The sequence below is a fragment of the Canariomyces notabilis genome (assembly GCF_033297395.1).
Source record: "Canariomyces notabilis strain CBS 508.74 unplaced genomic scaffold N656scaffold_54, whole genome shotgun sequence".
NCBI lineage: Eukaryota > Fungi > Ascomycota > Sordariomycetes > Sordariales > Chaetomiaceae > Canariomyces > Canariomyces notabilis.
Genome location: NW_027041876.1, coordinates 1 through 18,479, shown reverse-complemented (window position 1 = coordinate 18,479; position 18,479 = coordinate 1). Strand labels below are relative to the sequence as shown.

General features: G+C 55.6%; 9 protein-coding genes across 9 annotated transcripts; 6 read left to right on the top strand and 3 right to left on the bottom strand.

The window, feature by feature from the left end:
* Positions 1-85: 85 nt before the first annotated feature.
* N656DRAFT_785739 (class I glutamine amidotransferase-like protein) lies at positions 86-1,519 on the bottom strand. The gene is made up of 3 exons (XM_064816448.1): positions 1,357-1,519; positions 733-1,231; positions 86-678 (listed from the first exon to the last, which is right to left on the bottom strand). Exons 1-3 carry the CDS (start codon positions 1,490-1,492, stop codon positions 447-449), a joined length of 867 nt encoding a protein of 288 aa, XP_064664617.1. The 5' UTR covers positions 1,493-1,519; the 3' UTR covers positions 86-446.
* Positions 1,520-1,638: 119 nt separating this feature from the next.
* N656DRAFT_562109 (uncharacterized protein) lies at positions 1,639-2,080 on the top strand. Its single transcript, XM_064810103.1, has one exon. The coding sequence runs from the start codon at positions 1,750-1,752 to the stop codon at positions 1,990-1,992; it is 243 nt and encodes an 80-aa protein (XP_064664616.1). The 5' UTR covers positions 1,639-1,749; the 3' UTR covers positions 1,993-2,080.
* Positions 2,081-2,167: 87 nt separating this feature from the next.
* On the top strand, positions 2,168-5,188 carry N656DRAFT_772861 (uncharacterized protein; the record flags this gene model as incomplete). The annotated part of the gene is made up of 2 exons (XM_064813957.1): positions 2,168-2,181; positions 2,302-5,188. 2 exons carry the CDS (start codon positions 2,168-2,170, stop codon positions 5,186-5,188), a joined length of 2,901 nt encoding a protein of 966 aa, XP_064664615.1.
* A 964-nt stretch (positions 5,189-6,152) lies between these two features.
* Positions 6,153-6,956, top strand: N656DRAFT_793437 (uncharacterized protein; the record flags this gene model as incomplete). Its single annotated transcript, XM_064817169.1, has 1 exon — positions 6,153-6,956. The coding sequence occupies one exon, from the start codon at positions 6,153-6,155 to the stop codon at positions 6,954-6,956; it is 804 nt and encodes a 267-aa protein (XP_064664614.1).
* A 776-nt stretch (positions 6,957-7,732) lies between these two features.
* N656DRAFT_793436 (uncharacterized protein) lies at positions 7,733-8,997 on the top strand (the record flags this gene model as incomplete). The annotated part of the gene is made up of 5 exons (XM_064817168.1): positions 7,733-7,745; positions 7,863-8,058; positions 8,127-8,128; positions 8,190-8,234; positions 8,318-8,997. The coding sequence occupies 5 exons, from the start codon at positions 7,733-7,735 to the stop codon at positions 8,995-8,997; spliced, it is 936 nt and encodes a 311-aa protein (XP_064664613.1).
* A 754-nt stretch (positions 8,998-9,751) lies between these two features.
* On the bottom strand, positions 9,752-13,446 carry N656DRAFT_803008 (DUF221-domain-containing protein; the record flags this gene model as incomplete). Its single annotated transcript, XM_064818314.1, has 2 exons — positions 9,752-13,172; positions 13,247-13,446. 2 exons carry the CDS (start codon positions 13,444-13,446, stop codon positions 9,752-9,754), a joined length of 3,621 nt encoding a protein of 1,206 aa, XP_064664612.1.
* A 2,084-nt stretch (positions 13,447-15,530) lies between these two features.
* On the top strand, positions 15,531-15,992 carry N656DRAFT_764125 (uncharacterized protein; the record flags this gene model as incomplete). Its single annotated transcript, XM_064813312.1, has 2 exons — positions 15,531-15,573; positions 15,645-15,992. 2 exons carry the CDS (start codon positions 15,531-15,533, stop codon positions 15,872-15,874), a joined length of 273 nt encoding a protein of 90 aa, XP_064664611.1. The 3' UTR covers positions 15,875-15,992.
* On the top strand, positions 15,778-16,993 carry N656DRAFT_764122 (FAD/NAD(P)-binding domain-containing protein; the record flags this gene model as incomplete). The annotated part of the gene is made up of 1 exon (XM_064813311.1): positions 15,778-16,993. The coding sequence occupies exon 1, from the start codon at positions 15,941-15,943 to the stop codon at positions 16,991-16,993; it is 1,053 nt and encodes a 350-aa protein (XP_064664610.1). The 5' UTR covers positions 15,778-15,940.
* A 484-nt stretch (positions 16,994-17,477) lies between these two features.
* Positions 17,478-17,944, bottom strand: N656DRAFT_833316 (uncharacterized protein; the record flags this gene model as incomplete). Its single annotated transcript, XM_064818684.1, has 1 exon — positions 17,478-17,944. A coding segment is annotated over one exon (383 nt), but the record flags the coding sequence as incomplete, so codon positions are not given.
* Positions 17,945-18,479: the final 535 nt, after the last annotated feature.

The window sequence follows — 18,479 nt, the reverse complement described above, 5'->3', positions numbered from 1 at the left end:
AGACAGACAAATAAAACGGCTATCCTATAGCTTCTCAATACTTTATTTTTTTGCGTTGAAACATTCCCTATAGCTATTGAGATGCATCGATTTTGAGCTTAGGACCAGGACCCCTGTCGTGAGTTCCGCGCTAACAAACAAACCAGGGTTGTACTGTACCAATGCATATCCCGTCTTAGTACGAAGGTACTGTACAGTACAGTACATATCAGTGTAATTACAGTAGGTGCCCCGTTCCAATGCAAGGAAATGCAAAATTTCACGAAAAATTACACTGAGGTCCGCATGCAATTCATTGAAACATTCAACCCTCGTCTGCTTTCACCCAAATCTTGTGGATTTTGAACGCTCACAGCCTGCGGCTGTCCTTGACCGTTCTCAGGTCATAGTACCATAATCTATGCGAACAGCACGGCGCTATTGCTGGACTCCAGAGCCTGTTCTTCTTACACATCAAGACCATCGACAACGATGCCCTTAGTCCAGTTCACCTGCATGTGACGGGCAACCTCGTTGGCACTCTCATCTGAAACCAAGACGCTGACCAGATACAGAGCTGCATCTAGGCCAGCGGCTACTCCCCCACTTGTGATGACACGAAGGCCACCCAAGCGCATCGCGGCGCGGCGGGCAATGGACTCACGACGTGAAGCGCCCTTGAAGGACATGGATCCCTTCCTGTGCAGCGTGTTAGTAAGTTCCCTATGCTTGCAGTGGCATGAAGGCAGCTACCTGGCGTTGGCGGGGCGGCTAGCGTCCGATTTGCGTCGAATGTACGGATTCTCGTCCTCATCTCCGAGGTCGAAGCGCAAATTGTTTACCACATAACGGGCGTCTTCAACGACGTCGGTATGCTCGCCCAAATCACGGGCGGTCGCCTGACTGCACAGGATCTCTAGTCTGGTAATGAAGTCGGGATGGGTCGTGGCCGAGAGGCCCGAGAGAATACCCTGCTGCGCCAGGAACAGGGCTCCCGTGCAAATGGAGAGCAGTGTGCGCTCCCGGCTGGGGTCGTTCTTCTGGAGTTCCGAGAAGGCGGAGATCAAGTCGAGCGGCTCGGCCTTTTCCTTCAGGACGGGCTCAGTGTTTCCGCCAAGGACCACGAGGACGTCAAAATCGTCGAGACGTTCGTGGGCCTCTTTCCACGAAATCTGGGAGCCGATTATGACACCCTGCTCCGAGAGGACCTTGGGCTCGCCCGCGGCAATGGTAACTTCGAAGGCCTTGGAAGCTGGTTGCCAAAAGCTTGTCAGCGTGTGCCGTATACTTGGTTGTGGTGCAGTCAGAGACGCCCAGCTGTTGTTGGCCCGCTGGGCGACAGGCCGCTGGGTAGAAAGCCTCAACTTGGAAACTTACTAGGGTCCTTAGCATCGTGTAGTGCAGTTGTCAGAACTTCCAGCGGACCAGCAAAGTCCATGAGGTTGAACTTGGGATGCAGGGCAAAGAGCACATCAATGGGCTCGTCTGCCACTGCAGACGTCTTACTGGCCATCTTGGGCAACGGATTGTGGTGGCCCTGTCGCTGACTCGTGTAAGAGAATGGGGATGAAAGTGGTGCAGATTCACTGTGAGATTTTGCAGAGATGTGTCCAAGAGATGGAAGACAGACCTGGGCTGGGCAAGGTACTGCTGGTATAAAAGAATACGTGTTTTGTGCCTCGATGCTCACTGCAGCACGAGTCACGGGAGGAGGAGAGCACACTCTCAAAGGACAGCCCCGCCGAGGGCCTGTCTCAACTCTCTCAGACCATGCATCAGACGATCCGCGGGCTCTGGCAGTCCACTTGGCGCCTGGGGTCAAGCCCCACATTACGCTTCAAAAATGCGGAGTTAGACCCGCCAGCCTGCAACCGCAAAGCTCAAGCATGGGTAGCTGGCCCTGCTGGGTCACATGGTGGATGCCCGAATTTTAGCGTGCCCAGACCTGTGGAGCCGACAGCTGCTCAACCTAACATAGGACAACAAAAACAAGCTCGATTTGTTGGTGACTGAAGCCGGTGTGCAGGGTTCTGGAGTTGGATGCGTCCGTTCTATCTGCGAAAATCTTGCAACCGGAATTGAAACCTCTCAAGGGGAGCACAAAGATTACTTGCTTGTCCACCACTGATCTAGCTACGCCACCTGTCACAAGGCTTTTCCCAATGTGCCATCCGCTATCTCGATCAGGATGACTTCATCCGGGTAAGTCCGCTCTCCCGAACTGCTTCAGTCGATCATCTCGATAGTGTGCAGTTGTCTGGTTCCTGTATCCGACGCCAGGTGCCCGAGTCCCAGTTTCTGACAGCTTACTCTTGGATACAGGTCTTCCAAGGATCTTGCCAGAGCACTCGGGAACTTTTTCCAATCGCCCAGCCTGCCCCTTCCCGCCGAAATCCACACAATTATCGCCAGCTACCTTGAAAAGCATGAAAAGCCCGACGAGGCGTCCGGCGAGCGGTTAGGCGATGAACTACTTGGTATCTGGGAGAAAACTGTGAAAGACCGGCCGGATAAGTATGGCGCCTTTCTCGCCATCCTACGGGAACTGCGGCCGGGCCTCCGAACACCCTCTAGGATCTTCAAGTGGTGGGACAGGCTCCTCGACCCCGTAATGGAACATGTCGGCCGGGAGAAGGGCCTAGCGAAGGAGGTTATGGACCATACGCTCGATCTTCTCGCGGATGACGAGTATAATGACCCAGCGGCTTGGAGCGAGGAGGGGCTACTACCTCTGGTCAACCGGCTACTTACCAGGTGGATGGAGGTCCGCGAGAGCCAACCGAGTCTCAACTCCTCTACCGAGCTCAAGGAGCAGATGATTAAAGAGGCGTTGATGGCCTTTGGCAAGAGAGACCCCAAGGGGTTCATGACAGCCCTGAATGGCTTCATGGTCAAGAGGGAGCACCGAAACTCGGCTCTAGGTCTTTTATGTGCATTCGTGTCGAGCGGCCCACCTCATTTACATCTCATCCTGCAGACACCCCTCTTCGTGAACATATTACACTCACTGCAAAAAGACGAATCCACCGCCACAGTCAATCTAGCTCTCATAGCTCTGGTCATGATTCTCCCCTTCATACCCAGCTCACTGGTCCCTTTTCTGCCCACTTTGTTCAACATTTACGCACGGTTGCTCTTCTGGGATAGGGACTCGTATTTTGCACAGCAACACACCGAGATGGGTGCCGACAACGGGGAAGCCGGGGCTGGCATTCCCTGGGACAAATCTCTGCTGGATCCAGACTATGACGGGCATTCCCTCTCTTACCTACCAGAATATTTCACCATCCTCTATGGACTGTATCCCATCAACTTCCTCGACTACATCCGCAAGCCCCAGAGATACCTACGCCATGCGAATAATGCTGAGGACATCGATGTCCAGGCTATGGAGATACGCGATAGGTCGGAACGCTTCAGGAAACAACATCTCTTGCATCCGAATTTCTACAATCTGACCATCGAAACCGAAAAGACGGACCTTAGCCGGTGGATCAAGAGCGAGGCAGATGAGGTTCTCGCTGATTGCATGGCACTCTATGTAGACCGCACACCTGATTATGACCATATCCGCCCCATCACGCCTGCCCATGGTGCTCCTGTCTCAATCACGGGAGGCGGTCCCGACCAAGAAGGATTTGAGTCCGCTCTCCTAGGCAGTCCGAGCAACGCCGATGCGTCACACCCAGCGCTCCCGAAGCCATTATCCCTTGGTCGACCGAGCGTCTTATCTGAGCGACCCGCCTCGCAATCAAGTCACCGATCGGGATGTGACATGTCGGAGAACCGAAGCCGAGGCCAGGGGGGAGATAGTCCGACCCTGCCCTCACACCTCGTTCAATCGTCGTCTCATACACAGCTCCAAGACCTTATTCATTCAAACAAGGTTATCAAGTCAGGCCTGCACCAGTCGCTAACCAACGATAGCGTGCCATCACTTGTTCTCAGCCCTCAGGAGCATGGGGCTGAGAAAAGTCCCACGCAGCCTCCGCGCTCACAGCCATCGCGGGCATTAGGGGGTTCCAACGCAGAGCTGGGCGATCAGGTAGCCCTCCTTCAGCACCAGCGGCTTCTCCTGATCAACGACCTACAGTATGAGAGGTTTATCAAGCAGCAGCACATGATACACATGGGGGAGCTGCGCCGGAGGCAAATCAGGGTGTCAGCCACAGAGGCCGAAACCCAGAATCTTGTGATGGCGAACCGTAGTTTGAAACAGCGGCTCGATGAGGCTAAGAGAGGAGAGGCACAGGTCAAGAAAGAATTTGATCACCGCCGAAACATGGCCAAGAAGTGGGAAACAGACCTATCGAACAAGCTGCGGGCACTGCGAGAGGAGCAGAAGAAGTGGCATGCAGAGGGTAGCGAGTTGCGAGAACAGTTAAAAAGGGCCAATGCGGAATGCGAAAGCCTGCGCCGCATCGTCGAAGAGGCGGAGAAGAAGAGACTCGAATCCGAACAGAATCTCGTGGCAGTTGATATCAGCATGGCCATGATTGAGAGCCTAAAGGGTGAGATTGCGCGCCTGTCGGCCTCGGAGCGCGCCCTCCAGGGCAAGGAGTTGAAGATGGAGACTGCCACACAAGCGGCGATGGCTGCAGAGGGTAGAGCAGAGCAGATGGCATTGGAGGTAGCCGCGCGCGAGGAGCTTCTGCGCCAAGCAGAGGAGGGCTACCGCGCACAAATCGACGACTTGAGCACACAGCTCGCCAAAGCACTCCGGGAGAACCAGGGGAAACCAGCCAACGATGTAGCGGCGGTGTACGAAAGCGCCCTCTCGGCGGCCAGGACGAAGAATACGGATCTTCAAAAGCAATACAGCGCCCTCATGAGGAAATTCACAGTCCTTCAATCGCAGTTGCTGGACCTGCAGTCCGCCGCATCCAGTTCATTAGCCCGTACTGATGCCGAGACAACACCCATGCCTAAGAGCCCAATAGCTATTCGGAACCGGCCGCATCGCGGGTTTTCAGACCCCGAAATCGCTGATGGTACACCTTACAGCGCTTCGTCACCGCCCCTGGAACCTGTGTCGACCTCTCTCGGAGCCCCGTCGCACCGTCCCTCGACTCCGCCAGGGCCGTCCGGGCCGGGGGATCCGCATGGGGCTGGGAAGACGAGTCCGCAAGCCGAGAGGTACTTTGGCCGAGGTGAGTTGTTGCTCTCCCGGAATACTCAGGTGCCCACTGCTGACTTGGTGCGTATTTAGGGGGGATCCAAAACGTCGCTCGCAAAGAGCGTAAGGAGAAAAAAGAGGAGAAAGGTGACAAGAAGGATAAAAAGCCCGGCGCGAGCCTCAAGGGAATCCGACATCTTGTGTGACCTGCAATTGCAGGTTTTGGATTCTCATTCAAGCCTGGGATAATGGACGAAATCGTGTATTGTACGTATACGGAGTACAACACAGCTTCCTCTCCATCAGACCCACCAATTCAAGATCGAAGGCGAGGCTGCATGGGTCCTCGCACTCCTGCGCCAAGACTTTCTGGGCCCCTGTAACCTTGTGTTAGCGTGTCCGGGTGTTCTGGGTGGCTGGCCCTCCCAGCCCCCCTATCCTGTGCGGCGCGGTTGTCTGTCCGGCTCGGACTGCGCGCTCGCCCTCCATCATGGGCTCGCAACCAAATGGCGAGGATTTCCTCATTGCCTGTCCGGTATACAAGGAATCCAAATTGCGGGAGTCAGCACCAATCAAGCAAATTTTCATTGTGTTCATCGCTCGCGCTTCGGCCTTACTTTGCGCAGTACCTAGTGTAGGTAACGCGATCCAGATACCTATTGCGGGGTTCATTCTCCGTCCCGTCGTGCTGCGCTGCGACGCCCTCATTGACAGGCAAGCTGACCAGGCTGAAGTTTGAGGGTGCGGATTTTCCCGCGCTTATTTTCTCAACTGCCTGATTCCAGAGATTGTCGCGCGCACGATCTATCGTGGTTTTCCTACTCCGACGGGAGTGCCTGCTATTTCATTTCACTCGATTCCAGAGCCCTCTTTCTGCGGAGGTCTTATTGCGCCGCGCCCTTCAGCGCGCCTTCCCGACCGCCGAGCCTCCTGTCGCGACCGTATCGCATCACCTTGCTTCGCATCCGGCAAAACGCGAGCGGCTTAGATTTACACTTGAGAAGTTAATTGTTCGCCCAAACGCTAGAGGTCTCGGAGTATCGACCCGCCGAGGACAATGGCGCCGACCACGGAAAGAAGACCACGCTCCCGGCCACCATCACTCCCTGGAGCAGCAGTAGCTGCTGCACCGCCAGCCGACGCCCCTTTTCCCGACCCATTTCCGACCGTCACCGACGACAACATACCACTCCTCCCGCGCCAGCAAACGCAGAACCCACCTCCGGCACAGACAACATCCACCATCCCAGCCTCCTACGGCTCCCTCGACGGCTCGCTAGACCCGGGCGCGGTGGCGGGCATTACGCTCGGGTCCGTGGCCGGGTTTGTGCTGCTGCTGTGGCTGGTATACACGTGCATCAACCTGGGGGCGCCGGGGGACGCCACGACGGAGGGGACGGCGTCGGTGGTGACGAGGCACAGTCGGCGGCATCACCGGTCCCATTCGCGGCGAGTGGCGCGGCGCTCGTCACGGGGGACTGAGGCAACAATTGAAGTTAGTCGGCGGCCCGGCGGCGGGGGGACCAGGGAGGTGATTGTCGAGGAAATGACGTCGGCGCACCCGATCGGCGGCGCCGAGAGGGTCATTGTGGAGGAGAGGCGCCGCAGCTTCAGCCGGGGCCCGTCCATCACCCGCGTACCCCCATCGCCGCCTAGAAGGGGCAGGGCCTTGTCGAGCGATGGCGGTGATGATGAGGTCGTTGTCATTGAAGAGCACTCACCCCCGCCCCGCCGCAGGAGTAGGGTCAGGAGCGTGGAGAGGCGGTCCAGCGGGTATAGAGAAGTGGACCCGACCCGGTTTGCCGGTGGGGATGGGCCGATTATTGAGGTTAGAAGGTCGAGTAGTCACCACCGGAGGTGAGGCCGGCAGGCAGAGGGTGGTTGGAGATCGGATGAAGTGGAGGCCAGCTGATGATATACAAGTGCCCTTTCTTCTTTAGATGGCGGTGCCGGTGGGTTTGAATTCTTTCGGGCTGGAGCAGGGCGGCGTTGGCGGCATTTTCTGGAACGTCCGGCTCGAGTAGCTGCTGCTTTGCTGTACCTAGGAATTCCGGCCATGTATGTACGTACGATACCTCAGATATCACTGCAGTTACCTGTTGGTTCGTTTCTGACATGTGATAAGCATCATTAACAGAAGGTTCAGTTCGGGCTTTCATCTTCTTCCCATCCCCGGGGTCCCCTGCGATTTTAGCCCGAACGGATCTTTCATCTCAATTTGCAGTGGGCTAGAAGGAAGACGGGACGTCGTCAATGGGACATCATTGTCAGCTGCTGTCTGCTCAGTCTGCTCCTTCCGCGGGCACCCAAGCGACAGACGCCCGGTTTGGGGCATTGTCGTCAGTTGCCAAGCCCCGGCCGTTGCTCTTTCTTACAGTAGTCCCCTACTAAATAGTGTTACAGCGGCTTGGGTGGGATCACAAGCATGACAAGCTCTCAACCGCCTGCCCCACTAAGAAACCAATGACATCACCAGCTGTCCGAGAGGTCTGAACATGAAAGACTACCTTGTCTATTATTTACCCAGAGGCAATGCTCATCTGAGCTGCTGGGAGCCCTTCTTGACTTTCAAGTGATTCTTCTCGATTTTGTCGCAAGGAACATTTCCACAACTCTCCAATTGGATTTCTTGCGGCCATGGAGCATCCAGGTATTGTATTTGTACCTACCTTGTCATCCACATCCACTGGCACCTTCATGTTTCACCAAAGCTACAGTATACTATACGTTATTGTTGGACGTTGTGCTAATTCACTGTTCCTTGCAGTCAAGGAAGCTAGGCACGTTGTTCGCGCCCTCACCCAAGGCACCCCAGACGAGCAGCAAGATGCTGTCTATCGCTACTTCGCCCCTGGCGCATCCTTTTCACATCCCTTTTGCCGGGTGCCGTCGTTTGAAAGGTTGAAGCTGCCAGGAATCGGCGAGTTTGATTCCCGGGCGCTGATACTTGCCATCCTGAAATGGTAAGTCACTCTCTCCTCCAGAAAACCCCAACGGTGCAATGGAATATTGACTCTAACACCGACTCTAGGTGTAAGTCCTCCCGCGTCCCATAGATAATTGGCGAACCATTGACCGACCGTCTCCACGACAGACAAAATCCTGAGCCCCAAGATTGACCTTGACATTGAATCATGCGGTAAAGCCCCGTTCCAAATATCCGTTCGCCCCTATACTGTTTGACTATGGCCATAACTAACTTGTTTGGCATTATCCACGTAGTCTTCGACCAACGCACGAATCTGCTATACATAAAAATCTCCCAGGTCTTCTCCATCTGGTTCATCCCCTTCCACCACGCCCCCGTCACCCTCGTCACCGTCCTCCACCTCTCACCCCAGGCATTGCCATCCCCACCCACCACCAACGGCACTCCCACCCCTGCGGGAACCGAGTCCACCATGGCCGAGTTCATCCACACACCCGAACAGGCCTTCGACGCCGCCCAGGAGAAGCGTGAGCACATCCAAAAGGGCTCCGAACCGAGCTACGCAAAGGTCGTCGCGACGGGCGAGCCCGAGCCGGAGCCCTCTTCGCCCGACCAGGATAGCAAGGAGAAGGGAAAGTCTGCCAGCAAGAAAAAGGGCCATTCTCGCACCACCTCTTCCCGCGGGAGCACCACCACCACCACCACCACCAAGGACAAGGAGACCTCCCTCGATTCCCAGCAGCAGCAGGAGCCCGGTGCCAGGCCGGTGCGGTACTACATCGAGAAGCAGGAGGACTTGTACCAGGTAAACGAGTTCCTCAAATTTGTGCTCCTTGCGCCCGGTGCGTCTGCAGCCGGCGCTCTGCAGCTGGCCTCCACCTTGATGTGTCTGGCTGGCGTGATATTGTTGAGCCCCTTGATGAGGGCCATTGGAATCCCCGCCAGGCGTGAGGGTAAGGAGAGAATTGCTTAGTTTAAATTGGATCCTTTTTTCCTTGAGTCTGTTATGAACGAAGGATCGGGACCGAAGGGCGGGACATTGAATGCAATCAATTATGAGATCTTCAGGATACGGGTTTTCTTCTTCTGGGCATGTATGAGTACTCACACCAGATAATCTGTACAAATGGGGAACAGCGTCTAGGCTTTTTTCTTGGTTTTCGATTCCGCCATCCACCTGCACATTCCCTTCGTGCGTCCCAACTGGTGAAAGGCCAAGGGATCTGGCTAGCTTTGTAACGGTCGAGGATGTACGGATAGTGTACCCCTAACCCGCCCTGGGGGTTTACAAGTGACCGATGTCCCTGTGAAGACTTCACATGATCCAGCTCGTAAATAGCAGACTGGACACCTCTAGCCGCATGACGATTCCCGACAGTCCGGAACTAGGAAGGTAGGCAAAAGGTCGGTATTGTATGCAGATCTATTCCAATCCAACTGCCAACTGCCTTTATGGAAATGCAAGATGCAATGCAGTTCCCTGATGGCCCCCCTTTAGAAAAGCACCGCAATTCCCCCAAAACAACAAAAAACGCCGGGTATTGTCCTCTCCTGTATGCATCAAGCTCTGCAGCACTCGGTTCTTTATGCACTCTTTTGCATGCAATGAAACGCCTAGCTCCTGCTCCTCTAATGCTCCGCCTCCTCATGATTATCATTATTATCACCGCAACAAAGCACCGTACAGCTCATCTCAACCACCTGCCAGACCCTTTCCTTCCCTTCTCTTATAAATTTATGAGATCGACCTCGGCAAAGTCGGGTGGATTCTTGCCGTAGAGCACGCGCACGCGGCTGTCGAGCGCAGTGCCTTCGTTCGTAATCGAGATGTACTCGCTAAAGTCGTTGGTGCGCCTGATCTCGTCGTCGCTCACGCCGATGTCGTCGCGGGGGATCCAGACGACGGGCCGTCTGGCGCGCAGCGCCGAGTGCTGAAACGCCTTGCGCACCAGCACGTCGCGCTCCTCGGGCGTCAGGTCCTCAATCACGTCGGAGTAGCCGCCGTAGAGGGCGTCTCCCATGGCGCGCTGCGCCTCAAGGTCCTTCTTGCGCCGCTCCTTGCGGTACACTGCCGCCGTGCGGAGCGAGTCCTCGGCCCGGCCGAGAGTGGCCTTCCGGATCTGCTTGCCGCCGCGCGCCGCCCAGGTCCCCGCGTGCACGATCCCCTTGACCGGATTGAGTTTGCCGAGCACCGTGCCACTCCTGCCGGGCGTCTTGCCGCCCAGCTTTTCCAACTCAATGTCGTCACGCACCGCCCCTGTTCGGTTGAGGGAGGTGGCTTCGTCATCATCGTCGTCGAGCAGGCCGAGTCGCCTGGCCTGGGCACGTTGGAACGCCTCGTCACGGAGCACCGCTTCGTCCTCAAAGGTGATGGGAAGGTAGCGAAGTAGCGGCCCAAAAGAGTCGTTCAGGAGGTACTGGTAGAGAGCGGTCAGGATGAGGGCCACAATCATAATGATGGCCTGCGGTATGCACGAGTTGACTTCGTTCTCGTCCTGGGCGAGAAAGAAGAGGCCGATAAGGCAGAGTTCCATGACGTAGAGCCCGGTAAACGTCTGATTGATCGCCCGCGGATACAGCACGCCTCCCGTGTCCGTCCTGAATCGCGTGACATAGAGCATATTGTACCGGTGGGCAACCCAGAGAAGGCTGAATGTTATGATGGCAAAGATGGAGATCAGAGGCGCCACGACAGAGTATATCAGGGCGATACACGCAAAGTTGGTGTATACGGGAAAGAAAGAGCCCCAGTTGACGGTCGGCAGTTGGGTGTTACGAGTCCACTTTGCTCGAGCCGTGCTGTCCGTCATCCTGGCCCAGATATACCAGACGAAGAGGGTGCCGATCTGCAGGAGAGTCCCCGAGCTTGTCGAGAGAGCTTGCAAAATCATGTATGCGAAGAAGTAGTTGGCCGCCTTGGGAAGGTTCTCGGCGAGGATGTTGGGCGTGGAGGTGATGTTGGACGAGACATTGGCAATGGTCTGGAAAGTACCGGACGCAATCGAGACGACAAGGAAGACCTGAACAAAGAGGAACGTGAAGTAGTAGATCTGGACAATCTCGGACTTGCGCGAACCAGTCTTTGCACCTTGCCAACCCGCCAAAACATCGAATACAACAGGCACGAGGAGGAGAAGAAGCGCCAGGACAAGAGCTGGCAAGACACCGGCTACCGCCTTGACCACCTTGTTGAGAGTCTCGTTGCTTTCCAGGAACGAGAGCCAGCTGAACTGTTTGATGAGGGCATCAATCTGAGCGAGCGAAGCAGTCCACGCAACAGGGAAAGCCCATAGAACAATCATGCCAGCCACAATAATGAAGACGATGGTGCGTTTCACCCACTCGGCCCACCAGGAGATGGCCATGTTATCCCAGATGACGTCGTCGGGCGAGATCTCAACCATGCGCGGCGCCATCTGCTTGGGAATATGGTGAGTCACCGACTGGCAGGCCATGTGGGCTGCCACTTGATGGTTGAATTGGATAAAGGCCGACTTCATGACAGGGTAACGTTCAGGGTGCTTCTGGTCTTCTTCGATCTCCATGTTAAGCCGGGCAAGTTCGGCGCGACACCAATAGATAGTGTCCACTCTCTTGCTGATAAACGGCAGGAAGGAAAGCCAGCCCGGCACCCAATCGTACTTGGGCACCCGGTGACGAGGACGCTCCTCCGGCTTGATCCATTTCTTCCATTCCGCGTCCTCCTCCGGTTGTGCTTTGTAGTCGCGCGTGTAGGCAGTCGGATATGCGATCGGCGGTGGGGGGTCGGCCAGAAAGGGTATCGAGCTTTTGACAGACTGCCAAAATGACTTCTTCTCATTCTTCCACGGGTATTCATCTCCTTCGGCACCTTGGGGGATTGGGGACGCATAGCTTCCGGTTGGCGGCTTCCAGAATTGATACCATCGCGTTTTCTCGGTAACAATCATCTCGTCCATGTTAGTAGCTCTGCGAGTCGTATTGCCGAAGCCCCGGAGATCAAAGGAATCCTTCTTGGTCTCTGAGTCTCTGGAAGCGTTGGAGGGGCTGTGGGCGTGCCTAGCCAGGCGGATATGCAACGGGGCTTCCGATGCGAACGAGGTCTTGGGCCTGTCTTCCTCCTCCACTGCGTAGGAGATCTTGCGGGGGGTCTCCTGGTCGTCAGTCACCGCCGTCGTCGTTGGAGAGGACGCTCGGGGGTTGGAAGCCTTGACAAAATCAAAGCCGCCTGTCCTTCCCAACAGCCCGTCAAGCTTCTTCTGAATAGCCCTCTCTTTTTCGACCAGTCCTAGGCCAGCCCCACTGACAACCCCGTGTTCGTGCTCGGCTTCAGCTACTGCGTCATGAACGCCATGAGGTACTTGCGGGGTGTTAGCACTCAAGCCTTCTGAGCCCTCGGCCCGCCGCTGGGCTTCCTTGTCTTCCTCTTTCTCGCGCTGCGCTCTGTCCGCTCGCTTCTCGTTCTTCTTGCCCGCTTTCGCCTCCTTCAGTTGCCTTCTCTTGGCGGCACGAATCAGCTCGCTCTCTGCTTCTTCCAGTGTCTTGTGCACCTTCTTGCGCTCGTTGATTTTTTCGAGGAGAGGCGTGAAATCCCGTGTGAGCCAGATATTCCTAATGCCTCCGGGGAACACGTCAAACAGGCCTCTCAACGATTCCTCGCTCAGCCACTTGTCCGGGATCGAGCTCACAAGTACCGTATTTGCCGAGGCTCGCAACCGGTGCTCGGCACTGGTAAGGTAGTCCTGCCGAATTTTGACGTACACTCGAAGTTCGGCGAAGAAGACACCGCAAACCCAGATGATAACGAGAAGCGCGAGTACGAGATGGGCCCAACGGCGCTGTTGCCGATTCGGGGCGACGTTGCCCCATGCGAGAGTATCTAACCCCTTGGGGATGCTGGCGCTCTGGACAGTGCTGTTGCCGATGATGTCGCGTCCCATGCCCCCGACGTAGTTAAGAGGAACTAGAACCGGGATCACGACAAGGGCGATAGGGATGAATATGACCAAGAGGGTCTGTAGGTAGCGTAAAAAGAAGTAGGCGTCAAGTCCGCATTTCTTGATGATCTCGCGGTCCTCAAAGCCCATGAGTTTGAAAGCCAACAACAAGTGATTCGAAGGTGGCGGTTCGGTTCGTTCACGTTCGGGTACCAGGTAGGTTTTCGGTTTGCTATCATGCACATACGTTTCAGCCCCCGAACCCGAGTATTGAAAGACAAGGCGTTGAACATGGCAGCTACTCACAATATTCTGACCAGCTTGTTCCGCAACAGCAAAAAGAAACCCATTTGGACGCCAAAGACGACCAGCGAAGTCGCCAGGGCAGTCACAAAGGCAACAAGGCTGATACCTGTTGACTCCTGAGCGGCCCCGGACGAATGCCCTTCTGGTAGCGTGGGCGAGGTCGTCGCCGGCGACGGCGCCGGTGCCGTTGTGCTACTCATGATTACAATATAGGTTCGTTTGGTCCTCTTTCACAGGAGATTCCTGCAGTCGCGACTGCCAAGGCCCACACCTCGATATGCCATGCGCTTTGCCCCGGAGTAACGGTCCCTAGAAATTCGTAGGTAGCTTCGTACGGTATGTCCTTGTTCCCTTTAGTGTGCGGGTGTAAAATCTCGGTCGTGGTGTTGTCGTTGTGGTTGGCGATCACTGTTTACGGGGATGGGAAACAGGAAACCGGGTCGCGTGTCTACGTATATGAGAGCGAGGAATTCCAGGAGTCGTTCGATGAGGTGGACAATGGCTACAATCAGCCCGGGCAGGGCCGACCCCACACTTGTCGAGGGACACGGCCCTGATTTTAGGACGCTAGAGATCAATGACGGGATGAAAGGGACCTCAGCACAATGCAGGGGCGTCTTGGAGGTGGACTTGGCTGGTTGGAGTTTGCAGGGCCCTCAATTAGGTCATCTTGGCCAGGGTGGTGCGCTTGGTGCTCGATGCTCCTCCTCTTAAGATCCAAGGTACAACACAGTACCTGTTCGTCTGAAACATTGACCAGTAACAAGAGCCCGCTTGATTGGCTGCGCCTGGTGACGTCGGCGGCTCTCCCAGCAGTTTCCTGCAGTGTTACTGGCCAATTATCATTCCCCTTCCCGCTGGCCTTTGGCGTCTGTTTGGCGCGTATGTAACTGAAGAGATGAACTAACAGGTCTTTGTTTCACTTTGCTAGACGCCTTGCAATTCACAGGAGCTACGTATAGGCAAGCGCTTCTCGAACTGTTCGTTGTTTTAGACTTCTTACAAAGTTAAAAATATTCGGTAATGCAGTGATGAGTCCAACTTTGATATGCCTTTGTGCTGTCTAGTCGAGACTCTACTGGGCACAAAGTATCCGTAGACTGCCTTTGTAAACCCGCATTTTAAGTACCTACTGTACAGACAGTACATGTCCCTGTATGTATTGTACTAGTACTGTACAAGCATTGGTCTCAGGACACGGACCTATCCACCCCAACCCGCAAAAACTGTGCCACCGGACCGTCATCGGCCGGTGCAGTATCTGGCGTTCTTCTTCAACATATGCTAAGTCTTAGTATTAGGGAAACTTCATCCCGATTGTGAGACGGGATTGGGAGGCACAATGCGCTGTACATGTATGGAGCTATACCTTGACGTTACCAATAAGCCAGCGCCTAGTGTGCTGTCCGTACCTTATTCGTGTACTCCGTAATCCGCAGTCAAATCCATATTGACGCAATGGTGTCTGTGGCAAGCCTGGTACACGATAAACCAGGTTCCGGGAATGCATCTGCACGGCAATGCCATGTGTCTGTGGCACCCAAGGGCTTCCCTTTCAAGATACAGATCGCATCAGCACGTGGAACTTCACGTGGGCTGGAATAACATTTGTACAAGATTTCTGGGTTTCGGAGCTATTTCAAGCCCCCGAAAAACCGAACCCACATTGTTCGCTCGCCTTGCTAGATCTTGTCGACGTCCAACACCCAGCTGGACGGCCCAGCAAGCCAGGGTTTGGACGACAGTGATGCCTTATTAGTATGGAAGGAAGCCTTGGACCTGACGCGTCCTGCCGATTGCGGCTGGCCTCGGGCCTATTGACCGGCAAATCCATTTTCCCAGGCTTGAGGAATTTCCCAGCCTAGCAATCCACGATGGACCCAGACTTCTTCCGCATACGCTGCCAGTCAGGATGGAGCTTTCCCCGCACACATCAATTCGTCTGCCCCTCCCACACTTTGGCCCGTTGCTCCTGCGAAATGTCGCAGATGGAATTACTTAACTTAGTCCGCAATAACCATAGCAGCATGCTACACACCCTTCGAGACTGCCCTGAGTGCGAGGCCAGGAGCCGAGGCATCCTCTCCATGGGTCCCCTGGGCTATGCTACCAATATATCAATGACCGAGAGAACTACCGCTATTGTCCAGCCATCATTCAGTTATTAGCTAGATAACGTGCCTTGCTCCTCGAGACAAGTTGTTAACCAAAGCAGCGTCTATTCATACTTTCAAGACTCCGCGCATCACGCTATAACTGAGTTCAGTCCTATCAGGTCGCTGCCATGGCTGACGTTCGAGATTTGCGCATCGTTGTGATCGGTGCGGGTACGCTTCCCAGTTCCCACTTGACTCCGGTGTCGGTCTCTGGAGCCAAGCGACGCTGACCCTTCTTACAGGTATGGGAGGGTTGGGAACAGCCCTGGCCTTCGCACGGAAGGGGTTCAAAGACATCCGAGTCTTCGAGACGGCCTCGAATCTGGGCTTTGTTGGCGCTGGAATCCAGATCCCCCCGAATGTCGTCCGCGTACTATCCCATCTTGGGTGCTGGGAGTCGATCGCAAAGGAGGCCACGATCGTCAGGGGGACCAGCATCAGGGGTAAGCCCCCAGCCAAGAATCTTGTCTGAGTGAACCGTCTTCTTCTAACAAGTTGCGCAGAGGGAAGCACAAACAGGGAGCTCTCACACGTGGAGATGCCCGACATTGAAGAGAAATACGGCTTTCCGCACGCCCTAGGGCACCGGTCATCCCTCGCGGGCGGCTTGTTCGAAGGGTGCCAAAGGGAGCGCGCCATCAAGTTTCACTTCTCTACGTCGCTGGTGAGGGTCGACGCATTCTCGCCAAAACCGGTCATCACGGTCAAGCCTCGGGACGGCGATGAGTACACAGTAGAAGCCGACATCCTTCTCGCGTCCGACGGCATCAAATCGGCAACGCGCAAGCAAATGCTGGCAGAGCTGGGTACCGAATCTCAGGAAGAAGACACGGGGCAGGCCGCATACCGCATCATGTTGAAGCGCTCCGAGATGGAGCACGACCCGGAGATGCTGGCGCTTCTGGACAGCGACGAGGTTGTGCGCTGGGTCGGCGAACGGAGGCACATCATTGCCTACCCGGTCAGCAACAAGCAGATCTACAACCTGTCATCAGCGCAGCCCGACATCCACTTCGCGTCGGCCACCAACGCGACCTACACGACCAGGGGCTCCAAGTCAGAAATGCTCAAGATGTACGAGGACTTTTGCCCGCTCGTGCACCGCATGCTCGATCTCGTGCCGGACGGCGAGGTGTGCGAGTGGAAGCTGCGCGTCCACAAGCCGCTCCCCACATGGGTGCACGGGTCGGCCGCATTGGTGGGCGACGCCTGCCACCCGACGCTGCCGCACCTTAGCCAGGGCGCGGCAATGGCCATAGAGGACGGCGCCGTACTGGCCGAGGTCGTGAGCAGAATCCCGAGCGACAAGCTGCACGATCCCGTGACCATAACCAAGACGCTCAAGGTGTACGAGCTGCTGCGCAAGCCGCACTGTAGCGCACTTGTCGACCTGGCGGCGCACTCCGGGCGGATATTGCATCTCGGCGAGGGCAAGGCGAAGGAAGAGCGGGATCGCTTGTTCCGCGAGAACGGCAAGTCGGGCACCGTGCCGGACAAGTGGGCTAGCCCTGACGTCCAGAGGATGATCTACTCTCACGACTGGATCAAGGAGGCGAATTCCAAATTTGATGAACTGTTTGCGACATTATAGCTGTTGCTGACGAGGTTTGAGTAGAAGACATTCGCTTGGAAGCAAGGCGGTGCTCGAATAGAATCCTAGACGGCGCTCCAGAACAGCAATAAACAATATTGAAATCGTCGTATGAGCAACAACTGTATGAACAGGTGCCTGATTACAATGCTTAAAGAGGCAACCTACCAAAAACTGACATGCAGGAAAAAGCCGTTCAAAAGACCATCGTGCTGCGGAAAGGAAGAAATCCTGGACGCCCATTCCCATCCCATATAAAACTTTGTGCCGTGTCCCCTTGGGTTCCCACCCTCCTACGGCGTCGCACGTTTAGTCGCGCATCCGGCATTGCATTCCAACATCGATTTCCAACCCCAGGTTGTCCGAAGCTGGCCCAAGCCGTCATATTTTTCCCCTTGCGCCCATCGCCGTTGCTGACCGTCAGAAAAAGCTGAGATCGTAACAAGTCCCTTGGACAGCGGCGCATAATTGACTCCCGTCCAGTCCGGTCAATCCTGATGCAGCCTTCCCGACCGCTTAAAACAAGAGATCCAAGCAGCAACAGCACGCCATACCGGCAAGACACGCTTCAAAGAAGCCCTTTTATCCTCGTTAGCCCTCTTCTCCTCCGCTCGGCGGAATGATAACAGGCCAGGCAAGTGAGCGAAAAAGAAATGGAATTTGACTTACCGGCCCGCGCTTCTGCTGCGGCGGGTGCTGTATCGGATAGAATTGTTGGCCCTGCTGTGGCGGATACGGCCCGCCCGGCTGGTTGGCGTAGTACCCGGCGGCCGGCGGCGGCTGCTGGGGGTAGCCCATTTGCGGCCCGGACTGGTAGTAGCCCGCAGCGCTCCCGTTGTTTTGGCCGGGATGGCTGTGGTATGGGGGTTGCGGCGGCGGGCTCTGGTAGTACGATGCCTGCGGTGGCTGGGGGGTGCCGTAGGCTGGGGGCTCGTCGTGTTTCCCGGACATTTTTGCTTGTTGTGCTTGTGTTGGTGTGAAGATCGATAGTGTTGTTGCTCTGGTTGCTTTGATAAATGGATGCGGTTGTGGCCGTGATCGACGGTGGATTGAACTTGCTTTTGGCTTGTGGCTTGCGGATTCGGGAAATACTGTGTACAGCTCCCAGTATTCGTGGCTAGGGGAGTTATGCTTTTCAGAGTTTGGTCTGGGGCGAGGGAAACTTGGGTGTTCCGACAAGTAATAAGGAGCTAGGGACCTTGGCTGCGGTGGGTGATGTGCACTGCGTCCGTTTTGGAAGGTGGCGAGGCACACATGCACGACTCAGCGCCCCAAAGGTAAATGCGGCCTGTCTTATCCCCGGGGAGTAGGGTATGCGGATGTAAGAGATGAAAAGGCGAATGGAACGAGAAGGTGGTTGGAGAGCGAGAGAACGAATGGAATGGAACGACTAAAGACTCTATTGCCGGATCCGAAGACACGATAACTATAAAGTATGTGAAGTTGCCGACGATCGAGTTCGCTACAGGTGTCCGAATTACATTTA